This window comes from Eupeodes corollae, chromosome 3, assembly GCF_945859685.1.
Source record: "Eupeodes corollae chromosome 3, idEupCoro1.1, whole genome shotgun sequence".
NCBI classification, from domain to species: Eukaryota; Metazoa; Arthropoda; class Insecta; order Diptera; family Syrphidae; genus Eupeodes; species Eupeodes corollae.
The window spans coordinates 56,113,964-56,129,081 of NC_079149.1; the positions used below are offsets into that span (position 1 = coordinate 56,113,964).

At 32.2% G+C, this 15,118-nt stretch overlaps 1 protein-coding gene across 1 annotated transcript; it reads right to left on the reverse strand.

Annotated features, from left to right (window-relative positions):
• Positions 1-7,596: 7,596 nt before the first annotated feature.
• On the reverse strand, positions 7,597-13,992 carry LOC129951162 (opsin Rh1-like). The gene is made up of 6 exons (XM_056063184.1): positions 13,898-13,992; positions 13,718-13,778; positions 13,168-13,658; positions 12,949-13,096; positions 7,874-8,151; positions 7,597-7,807 (listed from the first exon to the last, which is right to left on the reverse strand). The coding sequence occupies exons 2-6, from the start codon at positions 13,775-13,777 to the stop codon at positions 7,684-7,686; spliced, it is 1,101 nt and encodes a 366-aa protein (XP_055919159.1). The 5' UTR covers position 13,778; positions 13,898-13,992; the 3' UTR covers positions 7,597-7,683.
• Between the last annotated feature and the right edge of the window lie 1,126 nt (positions 13,993-15,118).

The window sequence follows — 15,118 nt, forward strand, 5'->3', positions numbered from 1 at the left end:
AAAAACACCCTTTTTTATATTCGTTTCTTGTAATTTCAGTCATCGATACATTCATATTTTTGATCACCATATTATGTCATTTGGAATGAATGCATTTTGGTTCAATGGTTATGGTAAGGCGTTGACGCAAGGTTTAGAGAAAAAAAAACAAACAGTAAATACACATGTACACAGGAAAAATAAAAGAAAAAGAACAGACTTTCAGAATAATTGTACACACGTCTGTACAAAAAAATAAATGCAATTTAATATTTTGTAATGCTTGTCGCTTTATTTAAAAGGATTAGTAAGGGAAACTAGTTTATTTATTTGTAGTTGAGTTCGTATTTACGAGTAGTTTGAAAATTGAAACACGTGTAGTCTTAATACATTGTACTTGTTCTTATAATTTGAGCTGCTGTCAGGTTTTGAAGTTGTCATCTTTTGACATTTGTTTTTGTTTGTAAAATAAGCGCACACCCAGGGGATTTATGCCAAAACTAACACTGTGAGCATTAAGAAAGGAAGAGATAGTTCATATTTATTTCTAATCCTTGAATACTGCGATACTACGAAATACCACATTCGCGCAGTACTTCTTAAAAACAAATCTCTTGATTTGACTTGACAATACAAGAAAGTTGGTCAAAGAGTACTACTGTTGAGTTGCTTGAGAGGAGGAATGCAACAGGCTATTTCTCAAGAGCATAATCCAGACAGTAGATCGTTTATTATTGTTATAAAATATAAATAAATAAAATATATCCAAAGAGTCTGTGTACAAATATGTTCTGTACTCTATGAATTCAAAATGTTCCTGAAAAAATGTAAACTCCATTTGATTTCTCTAAAAAAAAATTTATTCAAAATCGTTAGAGCTGGTTTTTTTTTTTAAATTAATATTATATCTACATACATAGGTACAATTTTTCAATTTGGTTTAAAAATATTTTTGGATCGCAGTCATTTCGAAGTTAATAATATACGTTTTACATTTGATACATTTGAAAAAATTATAATCCGTTTTCGGGATATAAAATTTCGACAAAAATTATTTTTTTTTATAAAAAATAAAAAACCGCTTTCAAAAAATGTTTGTTCTGCAAAAGTTCTAAACGTCTCAATAATATTTTATGATCAAAGAGGGTATTGTTTTTATTTTTAAAAATATTAGTTTTTTTTCGAAATTCGTTATCTAAAAAATTGGTCATCATTTGTTTTAGGAATTAAAATGAAAAACTAACATTAATAAGCTCTAAATATCTGCATACCAAAAATATTTCTAAACTTAAAAAAAACGGCTCTAACGATTTTCAAATAATAATTTTGAAAAAATTAAGGTTTTTCAAGAAATAAATTGTCATTTAAATTTTAAAATACAAATGTATCTTTGGATACATGAGCTGATTGGTTTTAGGTGTGATTTAACATTACATTACATTTCACACTACTAAGCACATAAATGTACAGAAAAGAGAACACAGCAGTAGCCATGTTAGTTTTCCTATAAGCTAAATTGTAAATCGGGCTCATTAACTCCATTAAAAACTCTCCAGTTAAAGAAAGAGCTCTTAAGAGAACCGTTTGGCAATACGAGGAAGCCAACTGGGACGGTCTCAATAATTACTTTAGGATCTTTAACTGGTCACTATGCTTCCTCGATAGTGACGTTGACGCCAGCGCTGATATGATCACAAGTTTGATTCTCCTGGGAATGAGAACTTTTATCTCGAATAGGGTTAAAAGCATCAGACCTAAGAAAAACGCATGGTTCGATGCGAGCTGTAAAGAGGTTATTAGGGTCAAGAAGGTAAGTTTCCGTTGTTTTAAAGCCAATCCAACTGAGGAAAACCGGAATAAGTTCAAGCAAGCCAGGAAGGCCTGCAACGCCCATATTCGACGGACCAAATTTTTACATGACCAAAAATTACGGCAAAAAATACTGCAATGTCCCCAAGGCAGTAAAAATGTTTGGTCATTTGTAAAGAATATGAGGAATTCTTCCTCTTTCTCGGTTCCTACGCTCGTTGTGAATGACACTCCATTTGTTAGCTATTTAGAGAAAGCAAATCTCTTTGCTAGGCAGTTCGCCGCCAATTCAACTCTGCCAGTGAGTGTTATGACTCCGCCTGTACTTGAGCGAGTTAATGATTCTATGGGGCAAATCATTTTTCGCACTCGTACCGTAGCGAGGGTCCTAAAAGATCTTAACATACACAAATCTGCTGGTCCGGATGGTATCCCCGCTATTGTTCTGAAGAGGTGTTCTTCATCGCTGGCAAAACCACTGCGTAAGCTTTTTCATCTGTCCTACTCCTCAGGTCTCGTTCCGAGCGGATGGAAAACCGCATTTGTCCAGCCTATTCCCAAAAAAGGCGAATCTTCCTCACCGTCTAATTATCGACCGATTGCACTTACGTCCCTTCTTTCCAAGGTCATGGAAACGCTTATTAATTATCAGCTCAAGAAATATCTTGAAGAACGGAAGTTTCTTAATGACCGACAGTATGGCTTTCGTAGCAATAGGTCCACTGGTGATCTCATGGTTCATCTCACCGAACAGTGGAACAAATCTTTACATAGCTTTGGAGAAAGTAAGATTATTGCACTAGATATTTCAAAAGCATTTGATAGGGTTTGGCATCAGGCTCTCTTATCGAAAATGCGTGCTTTCGGTTTGCATGAATCCCTCCTTCATTGGATTAGTAATTACCTTTCGAATCGTTCAATACAAGTTGTATTGGATGGATTTAAGTCTGAAAACCACAAAATAAATGCTGGTGTGCCCCAGGGCTCTGTTCTATCTCCAACACTCTTTCTCATTTTTATTAATGATCTCCTGTCTGCAACATCTAATCCAATACATTGTTTCGCTGACGATAGAACTCTTAGCTTTTCATATTCGTTTTCATATTCACACCCCTCTTCTTCGGATGTGGAACTGCAACGACAAAATATGATAAATTCCGACCTAAAAAGCATTGTACAATGGGGAATAAGAAATCGCGTGGAATTTTATGCTTCGAAAACGCAATGCTGTCTTGTATCGTTAAAGCGAAATATACCCCCCTGCCATTATCCATAAATGGCACTTGCATCGAGGAAACTGAACATCTGGATATTCTTGGTATGTGTATCACCAACCATCTTTTGTGGAACGATCACATACGCGATGTCACCAAAAATGCCGCAAGATGTTTGGGTTTTCTAAGGCGATGCAAGAAGTTTTTCTCCCCCTCTGATCTGGCTGTTATTTGCAAGTCTTATATACGTCCAAAGCTTGGGTATAACTCCCATATCTGGGCTGGTGCTCCTGCAACTTAATTAAGCCTCTTGGATAGTATTGAACGTAGAGCATTTAGATTGATTGGTGATATTACCATCATAAGATCATTTACGTCACTTGAACATCGTCGAAATGTTTCTTGTCTCACCCTGTTTTACCGTTATTTTAATGGTTTATGCCCTAGAGAAATAGCCAGCTGCATTCCTCCCCTTAAACAGTTCAACCGTAATACTCGCGTTTCTAGGAATGCTCATCAATATACCTTCGAGCCCATCTTCGGTCGTACTGTCAAGTATAGAGATTCGTTCTTTAGCCGTACTATGCGAATGTGGAATGCCTTACCACACTCTGTCTTTCCCAGCTATTGCAATATTCAGGAATTCAAAACCAATGTGCACCGACATCTCCTTTCAACCCCTCTCTCCCTTTCCTAGTGCTCACACTGTGTCTACATAATAAGGGTAATATATCCCCTTGAGTGTGCGCTTATTATAAAAAAAAAAATTAAGTATGCGTGTGATTTCTTATATAAGTTATGAAATTTCCCCTAAAAACTCATCAGTTGATTTGATTTGATTGATTACCACAATGTAAAAAAATGGGGTTTGGAGGGTGATATGTATGAAAGATTTATATCTTCATGTAGAGTGTTTTTGGACTAGACTATGTAAGGTGATAACAACACAAGACATTAATACAAGACAAAAGGACAGAAGAGAAAGAACAGGAGACAGAAAGAACACATGACAATAGCACGCGGTAGGTTTCGAGACGGTCCTCCATCTTCTTACTAACCACGCTCACTGATACTTGATTTCGGTGATCGATGGGAACCGAAGCTTTATATTATGTGACTAGGGCGTTACCAGTTTTGGGTGTGATTTTATTTTGTCTAGAACATCAAAAATTCTTTAAGATTATCCAAAATGACTCATCTACATATATCAATAATGATAGTACAAGTGAAGTATAGATTTTCAATCCTTCATCGATTTTGGGGGTTGAGAAAGGATCAGGTGATGGTTTTGGTGTGATTTGATCTTTGTCTAGAACATCAAAAACTAGAATTCTTAAGCTATTATTTTGGGTCTGTAGCTAGCGGCTTCCTTGCAAAAAGGGATCAGAATCTTCCATTCTCCCTTTCCGTTTAAAACACTTATTGTTCTTTCCAAGGTCATTGCCGTGCAGCCAAAGAAGACCTTTCTGATTTCCATAAGGATAGGACATACTTCTACAAAACGCAGCACGTCCTCCCGAGCTTTAAGATTGCATATGTATAGTGCAAAATAAAGGAAGAACATCCTTGTGCAGTTTAAAATATTGTTGATGTGTCAGAGATATAGTTTTTATCCTGAAAATAGTTCCCGAAATGAGTTCATTTAAGTCATGATTAAATTTGCAGTTTGCAGTAGTATTGTCTTTAGATTGATGATTGCACTTTTTTTTGATCTTCAAAAAATATATATTATATTTCGTTTAAATGTTAAATTTTTTTTGGCACTATTTTATATAATTACTTAAAAAAAGAACAAGAGATGAGGTGAGATTTTTCTATTTTCACAGTTCTCTTTTGTCAAACACGTTTTTCTTAAAATCACCATGAAAGTACTAGAAATAATGATTTTTTATGCGTTAAGAACCTTTAGACCGAAGACAGAAGGTTATATTCATAGTTCCCTGATAAGTTCTGATTTTGTTTTAAACTTTAGTTTAAGTTGGTTATAGACAATTTAAACTCATTTTTAAAAGATAATCTGGAGCCTAAAAATAAACACGACGGATCCTATGTTTAAACTGTTTCTAAATCTATTAAGCGTCAAAAATAATCAAACTGATTGAGTAAATTATTTTACGAGACATTTTATTTAAAAAAATTAAAAACAAAAATGTCAAAAGCCTAAGTATATATCAATATTTTAATATTTTGCTGGATGTTGGAATGCTACCGCTAAAAAAAAATGATTGGACCCCTTTGAAATAGATGACGATTTGTACGGAAGTTATCGATTCGAGAAACAAAACTGTCAAGTTTATGATTTAACTTCTAAATATTATAGATCGAAATTTAATGAAATGTTTGTTAATATCTGCGTTTCAATTAACAGCAAACAAAATAGTTTAAAGGGTTTTAAAGATTTTGTTTCTCCAGCTAACACAATTTATTTTGTTACCCTCTTCAAGCCATTTTGCATAGCTTTAAGTGACATTTTTCAAAGTTGTAGGAGAATATGCCTATACCTGTTTCTAACTAAACAGAGCTGGCAAATTCTTCCAGTTCAAATAGACTATGAATATGTCCCATATTGTTTTGTGTCCTACATTAAGGTATGTTTAAATGAAGAAACACATTCAAATGTTTAAAAATATTGAATTTAGGAGACGTCACGTAACTTTCATTATTAATTTGATTCTTGTTCTTGAAAAATAGGGGAAAACGCGACAAAGGCAAACAGGGTTGCTGTTTTTGTTTTAAAATATTCTTGTGTCACAATTCAAGTGAAGTTAAACATTTTTTTTTTAATTTACAGGTTAAGCTTACATAAATTAACCGAACAATTTTTCGGTGTTTTGATATTTAAATGTGTCATAAGTGGCCGTGAGATAGTTTCAAAAACCCCTACCTGTGTTCGTCCCTGCAGGAAGGAAACACATATCTCTATATTTTTTCACTAAACATTTGATTAAACGAATGCACCATCACAAATAAAGTTTTTCCTGTTTCCAATCATCAAGATAAGGCTTATATTAAAAAAAAAAAGAATTTTATTGAAAACATTTCAATATTATTACTATGCAATATTTAAACTGTAAGTAACAATTATTGGGGTGCCAACAATTTACCGTATGTAAATTATTATTTTCGTCGCTATATTTACATAAGAAATTAAAAACTCTTTGCATTAGTAAATAAATTAGGTGGTAGCAGTCCGTAGAAAACTAGGACCTGTTGACGTATAACTCTCAACCTGTGTGCGAATCATTTCAGGAAGGAAGAGGACTTACATTTTGTATCCGAGCGGCTTATTTAAGAAAGCTATTTTATGACAAAAATTACTCTTAGATAATTTGTCAATTTCTCGCAAGAGACAGTACCCGTGAATGTTTTTTTGGTGGCACAGGTAGTATTTGTACTTAAGACATTTGTTGGCATGACAGTCTTACGAACTAACACCATCACGCCACTGGTACTACTCTTTAAAAAAATGTCAAACCATTACTTAATTTTTAATTTAAACGCAATCAATTCCAACAGTATTTCTGCATACATTTGTTTTTATGTGTTCGTGCATATTATTTGTAATCCCTTAACTTTGTTGTCGCAATAGTACAGCTTTAAGACCAAAATGCTTTTGATTCAATTTGCCTCTACACTAAGCTTTGATTTAACTTAAATGTTATTGCAAACTCATTTGGAATAATCTCAGCAGAATGAAAATGCAACTGCACTAAGTGTGCACTCATATATGTTGTTAGGGTGTCATTTTCATATTATTTCATATGGAAAAAGGAAGCATCTACTTGGCAGTAAAAAGTGAGGCAATTATTGTAGTCGAATGCAATAAGGAGCGAACATATGTTTTTGAAGCTGAAGATCGCTACATCCTGGAGTTGGTACGTGAAAAAATAACTCACAAGAAAAAAATTTCAAAAAATGTGTGTTTCAAGTTGATAGTACAGGAATTTGACAGCTGTCAAACTTACATTTATTCAAATGTAGCTACTTTTAGCAATGATTATTGTCGTAAAAATTAAATGACTCCGTAATCAATTGGTTTAATTGTAAGGACAGAGAAAGTGGCTTAAGGCACTGTGCATCACCTTGAAGCACGCCTAGCAAAAACATTCCTGTGGCAAGAACAAGTGTTGCTCAATCCATTAATTGAACATGCATAACTAGGACGATATTTTATGTGATTTTAACAAGACGGAGGACCAAGCAGGTCCAGTAACTTCCACCTCTCAACCATTCCTGTGTGCGAGTAATGTTTTAAGGGATGGAAGGGACCTACAGTTTTACGTCGAATCCGAACGGATAATTTGAGAAAGCACTTTTCGCGACAAGAATTACTCTTGGATTATTTGTCAATTCCCCGCAAGATTCTGTACCCTAGAAAAAAAAGGGATTGAACCCAAGACCTCTCCCATGACAGTCCAACGCACTAACCATCACGCTTTGGGACCTAGCAAACAACAAGACCATTTATGGCTTTGTTGCATGAGAATTTTCCAGGTCGGGTAAATTGACAATTAAAAGACCTTTGTATCTGTTTATTTTGATAGTTCTAAAATAAGGCATAGCTTTACTCTTAAAAAATAAAAACACATTAGTATTGATGTCAATGCTTAAATTTATTTAAAGTAAGAATGTTGTTTCATAAGAAAATTGTTTTAAAACATTAATTGAGCTAAATGTAAGATTATGCTGTTGTTTCTCCATTTGTTGATGGCTGTGATGCTACTTCGCTCTTTTTTGGGTCTTCAGTCTCTCCGCAAATGCAGCAAGGGCATTTTTCCTTTAGAGCTACACGATACTTCGGATGGCTAAAATGGATTTATATAAATATTTATTTTATTCTGACAGCAATTTTAAATCATAGAAATAATAACCTTATTCCATAAACAATTGGATTATATGCTGAACATGCTTTTGCAAAAACTGCACCCCAAATTGTTAGCAATGGCGTTAAAAGGTCCGATTCGAAAAAGCCCAAAAAATTGAGAATTCCATATGGGGTCCACGCCATAAACCATAAGGAAATTGTGACTAAAGCTACCTTAGCAAGTTTACCCTCGGCACTTTTTTCCGTGTCTTCAGAAGAACGCAATGACTTGACATTCATCTTCTTTGCTTGTTCTCTCATAGCTTTTTCATGGGCTGCAACAGCCTGAAAATAATAAAACAAATTATAATTGATAGAAAAAACTAAAAACACTCTAATAAAGATATAAATCGTCGGTAGACATATTGGTTTTCTATTTTCTCCTATAATTTTATTAAATTTCCCCTAAAAACTCTATGTATGCGTGAAAACACGTCAATTTCACATTACAAATACAACAATGTTAACAAGTAAACAAATGGGTTTTGGGATGGTGATAGGTACGAAGCATTAATCTTCACATAGAGTGTTTTTGGAAAAATACATCAACTTAAGGTTTTCTATGAATTTGAGAGGTAAACACAACAATAGACAGAACGCTGATTTCATCCCAGGGCATTGCCTAGTGATATCGATATTTCTCACGTTAAAATATTGCCTTATAGAAGTTCCTGAAATTATAATAAATAAAAAGGAGAGTACAACTTTTTTTGATGAGTACATGATCTTAGAGTATAATTTTAAAAGGACGTTGGGACTCAAATCAAGCTTTTAGAAATGTACGTACATCCTCACCAAAATTTGAATAGAAGTCGTTTATATGCCTAAGTTAATAGTAGTAGATTATTGTATTAATAGTATTTAAGAACATTTTTAGTCCTGTTCCACGTGAAATTTACCGTCTATTCCCGAGACATATAAAAACTATATGGCAAGTATTGCATTTGTAAAAAAATTCGAAATAGGGATTTTAATCAAACAGGATATTACGATGATAGAGAAGTCAAAAAAGTGGGTCCCCCAATTACATCCGTCTGCGTCTCTGTCTGTCCTTGCCCATACAGCCCAAACCATCAGGTTGATTGACTTAAAATTTGGGATTTAAAGTTTTAAGCCGATTCACGTTATGGTTTGATAAAAACTTGAAAATTCGAATTTTCTCAAAAACAAACCGATAGATTTTTTGATTGTTATCTTGTAAGTAATTTTAATTGATTCGATTCGTAGAATTTAAAATTTTGACATTTCTCGACGTTCCAAGGTACGATGGCGATTTCGACTAAATTGTATATGATAAATTGAAACGTGAAATAGGTAAAAATTCGAAAAAAAATCAACTAACTGTTTTTTCCTTTTATAAATAAAAATCATAATTATTTGTCACCTCGTATATTTTGTGAACATTAAAAAATAACGTTCTTGACATTACGAAAAATTTGTCGAAAATTCGAACTCAGTTTTTTCTTATAAAAAAAATACTACTTAAAGTCGGTCTTCACACAAATTAAAGATATTGAATTTTTATTTTATCTTTTGAAAACATATTGTTTTTACACTTTTAGTTAAGTTTTAAGAAAGATCCAATCGCCTGATTTTTTATAAAAAAACAAGAATGTAAGATAAGTTTGTCTTCATAGATGTAAATGCCATTTGATTTGTCAAAATAATTGCGCGATTCATCCCAAGACACAACTCATCCTAGGACAACTCATCCCGGAAATGAAAAATACTTGTAAGCATACTTAACGAAAACAATTGTTTGTGTATTCAACTAGTTCAAAGCTTTTTCCTTTATTTTAATTTCATATTAAAAGTACCAGGCTGGAAAATAAATTATATGAAGATAAGAAAGAGGCAGAACATGTATTTTTAAATTGTAAAGCGATCGCCTATTGGTTGTTTAGTTAGATAGGTGTCTACAACGGATAAAAAATAGTTAATTGGCGTTCTCAGCTTTATGCAGATAGATAGATAAAGACATGTTTATATTGATAATGAAGGAATGTTATTGGTGGTAGAAGGTGCTTACTACAATCCAATCACATTCCTTCTTTCCTACAAGTTTTCAGCGCAAACATGGAGTTATTACGTTCAGTTTAATTTCTTCGTTAAAGTTAAAAAAACAAGCATACGAACCTGTATGTGAACATATTATGTTGTTCACAGTCAGGCTCTTGTGCGTTTTGGATTTTAGTTACGAAGTGACACGTAAGCAGTAGTTGTAGAGGTTGTACGGAAGTACAAATATTACACAAATTTTTTTTTAAAACCCATGTTCGATTCGAATAGAAAAAGAGGGCTGGGATGCGACCCACACTGATAACTTCCCATCCCGTCTGTCGATTTGTCTTGCTTAAGAGTTTGTCTATATGTACTCGTATCAATTTTTTACCAAATTTGCGTACTATTTTTTGTAGATTTTATTTTTATAAAAAAACGGACTGTTGGATTTTTATATAAAAATTACTGAACATCGAAAACAATATTTTCTGTGTGTGTCTGAAGCCAATATTGAATGTAAATTTTTACCAAGTTTTAGTATTGTTTTTTTAGAGTTTTATTTTTTGTAAACAAACTGTCAATTCGATTCGAAATTTTATCAAATATTGAAAACAATATTTCTTATAAGATAAAATTAGTTTGAAGCCAATATTTCAAATTTTTGAAAAGAAATTTGAGTCGAAAATCAATTTTTACCAACTTTTGTTAATTTTTTTTAGGTTTTTAATTTTTTGTAAAAAAACTGTCAATTCGATTTTTTCTCAAAGTTTGTCCTAATGTTGAAAACAATATTTCAAATAAGTAAAAATTAGCTAGATGCTATTATCTCAAATTGTTGAAAAGATATTTGAGTCGAAAATCATTTTTTAATTTTTGTTCGGTTTTTATTTTTTTGTAAAAAAAACTGTCAATTCAATTTTTTTTAAAATTTTACTGAATGTTGAAAACAATATTTCTTATAAGATAAAATAAGTTTGAAGCCTAAATTTCAAGTTTTTGAAAAGATATTTGAATCGATGTTCAATTTTTACCAACTTTGAGTAGTGTTTTTTTTAGATTTTTATTTTTTATAAAAAAAACTGTCAATTCGATTTTTCTCAAAATTTTATCAGATGCCAAAAACATTATTCTTCGTTGCGCAAAATTGTTTTGGAGATGAAATCATATTTTAGTCGTAAAATACAATAGCTTCCTATCGGAAGTTAATAAATGAAGGTATTGACTTTTAAAATATCTTTTTTATAAGAAATAAAAACTTTCAAAAAATCAGTGTGGATCGCATTCAAGGCTCTTCTTACCTGGGACATATAGGAAAAATATGGTAAGTATTGCATTCGTAAACAATTTAAAACAACCATGATACTACCATGGAAGTCGGAAAAAGTGTCTGTCTGCACTTGTCTCTCCAGCCCAAATCATTGGGTCCATTGAGTTAAAACTTGTAAACTAAGTTTTTAAGCACATTCGTGTTAGCTTGTTTAAACTAAAAATAGCAGTAGTTCCCATACAATTTTTTTCGGAAAAAAAGGAAAATTTGAATTTTCTAAAAAAATAAATCGATTGATTTTGATTAAATTGTACCTATATTTTTTTTCTTAACTTGACTTCTTTAAAAAATATCAAAGAATAACCTTTTTGACATCGAATCACGTTTTTTTTACAAACAAAAATACTAATAAAAATTCATTTCCGATTTGAATATCTTGGCACAAACTAAAGGTATTGAATTCAATGTCATTCTTTTCTTATAAAAGAATTTACAAAAAATACTATGCAAAATTTATTAAAACTGATGTTTGATTAAAAATCTCTTGAATAAATGAAATAAGTAATTTTATGCAAAATTTTGTTATTAACGTAATATAATAATTGTAGACAAATTAAATCGTTTTTTTTTTATAAAAAAAAAGTTTCAGATAAAAATCTCGCTAACAAAAGCAGATATGAACAAATTTTATTTACTGCATGAAAAATATTGTTGTTAATTTTTATTAAATTTCTTAGAAAAAAATTATTTACAGAAATCGAAAACCTACATAAACTGATAAGAAACGGGTTTAGACTGAAGCAGTATGAGAACAAATAAAGGTATTGAATTTAAATTTGCTTACCTAATACAAAAAATGTTGTTATTAATATTGTGTTAAACTTTTAGAAAACTCGACAGGCAGCCTCTTTTTTTCCTTATAATTCAATGGATTTAAAAAAATGATGATTTAACAGAATTGCGGTAATGAATTGGCGAAGACATTTTCGACGTGCATTGGTAATCAAGCCCGTTGTGAAGATGATCAGGTTAAGACGTGTGGTTTTCAAAATTTCTTTTTTCGCACTTGGTTTTGGCAAGAGTGTATAAAACGTATGATTATAAAATATGAAAATCCTGATTTTTATGCGCCCGGCACCTTTTGGCATCGGCAACATTTGCTATAGCAGTTTTTTCTTACATAATGGCTGTCGTTTAATTGAGACTCTTTTTGTTGCTTCTGAACAACGTTTTCACATGGTGCCAATTTATTACCAACATAATAGTTCGGCTCGCACGACAATCAATTATTGAAAGCAAATTTTGGAGAGCGCATTATCTTACGTCGGGGGCCTCCAAGATCGTGATTTAACACCGCTGAACCAAACAGATAGCCCCGAGACGATTGACGTTCTGGAAGAGAATGTTCCTCGCGATAATGCTGACTTATGGCATTAATTGCTGCAAAAAGTGTTCGAGGCGATCACTTACTTGAAATTATTTTTTAACAATGGTAAACCCTCGTCTTGAATTATGTATATGCTTTTTACTTCTTCTTGAAAACCAAACGTCTTAAAACACACACTATATTAAAAATTGTGTACCTAATTGGTTGCAGGTAATTTTAATACTATCATTCTGTATTAATAGCTGACGGCCTTTTCAGCGAGTAGGACAACTGTTATTATTTTTTTTTAAATTGAGATCCCATAAAATTGTACCTATAGGTAATTTAAGATAAATTTGTATGTAAATTCCCCGCAGTTGAATTTGGGCAGTAAGATATTTCTTTTTAAATAAAATTTTTTGAAACCACAAAACTTAAATTTTCTTACCGCAATTATGTACCAATAAGACCTGCATATCAAAAATAGAGGCATCAAATATACGAACATCGTATAAAATATCAAATAACTCTTTGGATTCCAATCCTGTTCGAGATAATCCAATCCGCATGATGTCAAATTACCCTCGGGAACATATCTGCCACAAAAAACAATAGAATATTCCAAAAGAAAGTTATTTCAGTAAAAGTTTATTAATTCTGAAATCACCTGCTCCAACCCATCATTGGTGCCAATGTCCAAAAGAGTGAGAACACCCAAATACCAACTATTTTAATGACTGCTAATTTAATAGTCATTCGACGCCCGGTTACACCTTTCACTATCACTTCATACCTGTCCAGTGCTATCATGCACATAGACCAAATCGACGCACAACCAAAAATGGAGCCCAACATTCCGTATATATCACACATAAATGGACCAAGAATCCAGGTTTCGAAAAACAAATTTATCGTCATCATTGGACAGTTTGTGGCCATCATCGAAAAGTCCGAAAAAGCCAAATTCAGGACTAGTAGGTTGGCTGGCGTTCGAAGAGTTTTTGTAGTCGAAAATATCCAGACGACCAATCCGTTTCCGCAAAACGATATTATGGCCGCTGATCCTAAGAAAATGCCAAGAAGTTTCGTCATCTTGGGTTCGATGGCTGGAAATCGATTCCAATAGGGATGAATAAGGTGTGCCATATCGGGCGTGACCTGAAAGTGTGGTGAGATTTAGCCGAGCTTAGCTCGAAATCAAATAAAACCAAATTAACCTTATCCGTAAGTGAGCCATTAACGAGAGGCGAATAATACGGACCGATCCAATCGTGCATCCTGTAAAAAATTAACTTTAATCAAAAAAGTACCAATCCACGATGTACAGTGTAAATGTTTATATTTTTTAAATTAAAATAAATTTCAGGAGTCACACAAAACTATAACACGGTACTCACTTAACTTAGAGCTAGTTATTATTTAGGTGTAAGATTGCCATCAAACTGTGAGACACTTTGACTAAATCTATTAGAAAATGCTCAAGACCTCTGATGTTTATAGTTTTGGTAATTAAATTATTCTTTTACACTTCATTGCCTATTGCTTACTTTCACACAAAAAAAGTTTTCGTTTTAATTATCTGTCAATTGTTCATTTAATTAAATGCTCTCTTTTCATGCTTTGAAAAGGTTTCAAACGGATTAACATGACTTAGCGAAGGTATGAACGTACATTATTTATTAGCTAAGCTACATTAGTATCGTAAGCTAGAAAAACCTTCTTTTTGATTGGTTCAAGTGTACTCTATAGTGAGTTTTTGTTATTTAATCCATGTATAGAGATTAGTTCAGTTTGTGGTAATTGTTTTGTTTTTGTTAAAAGAAAGTATAAAATATCTGTCAAACATAAAACATACAAAGGTAGGTGCACACAAAATATACTTTAGTAATCTATGTATACAAATTCGTGTTGTAAGATCTTAGGATTTTCTTAAAAAATAAATATTGAATATTAATTAAATGTTGATAGCAGTGTAGTGTATTTCAATGCAATGTTATCCTCGAGCTTTTTGAAATGACCGAGAATAATATCTGAAGGGTTAGTCAAATTAAATTTTTATTTTAAAGTGAATAAATTAACAATAAATTGTGTCCATAAATTATTTCTTTATTAGTAAAAGCTTAAGATTATGAATTAATCATGGAACACGTAGTCGGTCATCTTGGTTTAAGTGACTCCAGGACTGTTACTCATATTTTACAAGACTTTGTTAATGGTTTCAGGATGTACTTGTAACTAATAAAGTTGCTTGACTTGTAATATTGTTAGCATAAAAAGTGAAGGAAGTCAAATAGCAAAAGATATATATTAAGCCTATTAAAATTCATTACACGTAAAATTTAATTGAAAAGGTAAATGTAAATCCTAATATTTTTAAAAATAGGATGGCATTATTAATAGCATGTATTATTTTTCCCGCGATTTAGTTTAGGGGCCTATGTCACCAAACACTTTTCACTTTGCAAATAAATAATGTCCTGCAAAGTAAAAAGGAAAAGTGTTTCAAAAAATTTTAAAAGTGAAAAGACTTTCCACTTTTTAATTTTTCAGACTTTATTTGAAAATTGAAAAGTAAATGTGTTTCACCAATTTAAAACAGAACCTTGTAATTAATACTT

Bases quoted from the DNA above. Each gene is read 5' to 3' on its own strand.
- LOC129951162 (XM_056063184.1), bottom strand. From the start codon at position 13,777: ATGCACGATTGGATCGGTCCGTATTATTCGCCTCTCGTTAATGGCTCA. The intron at 13,659-13,717 runs GTTAATTTGGTT...CCACACTTTCAG, and splicing joins ATGGCTCACTTACGGATAAG to GTCACGCCCGATATGGCACA. The intron at 8,152-12,948 runs GTAAGAAAATTT...TATTATTTTCAG, and splicing joins CTTATTGGTACATAATTGCG to GCTGTTGCAGCCCATGAAAA.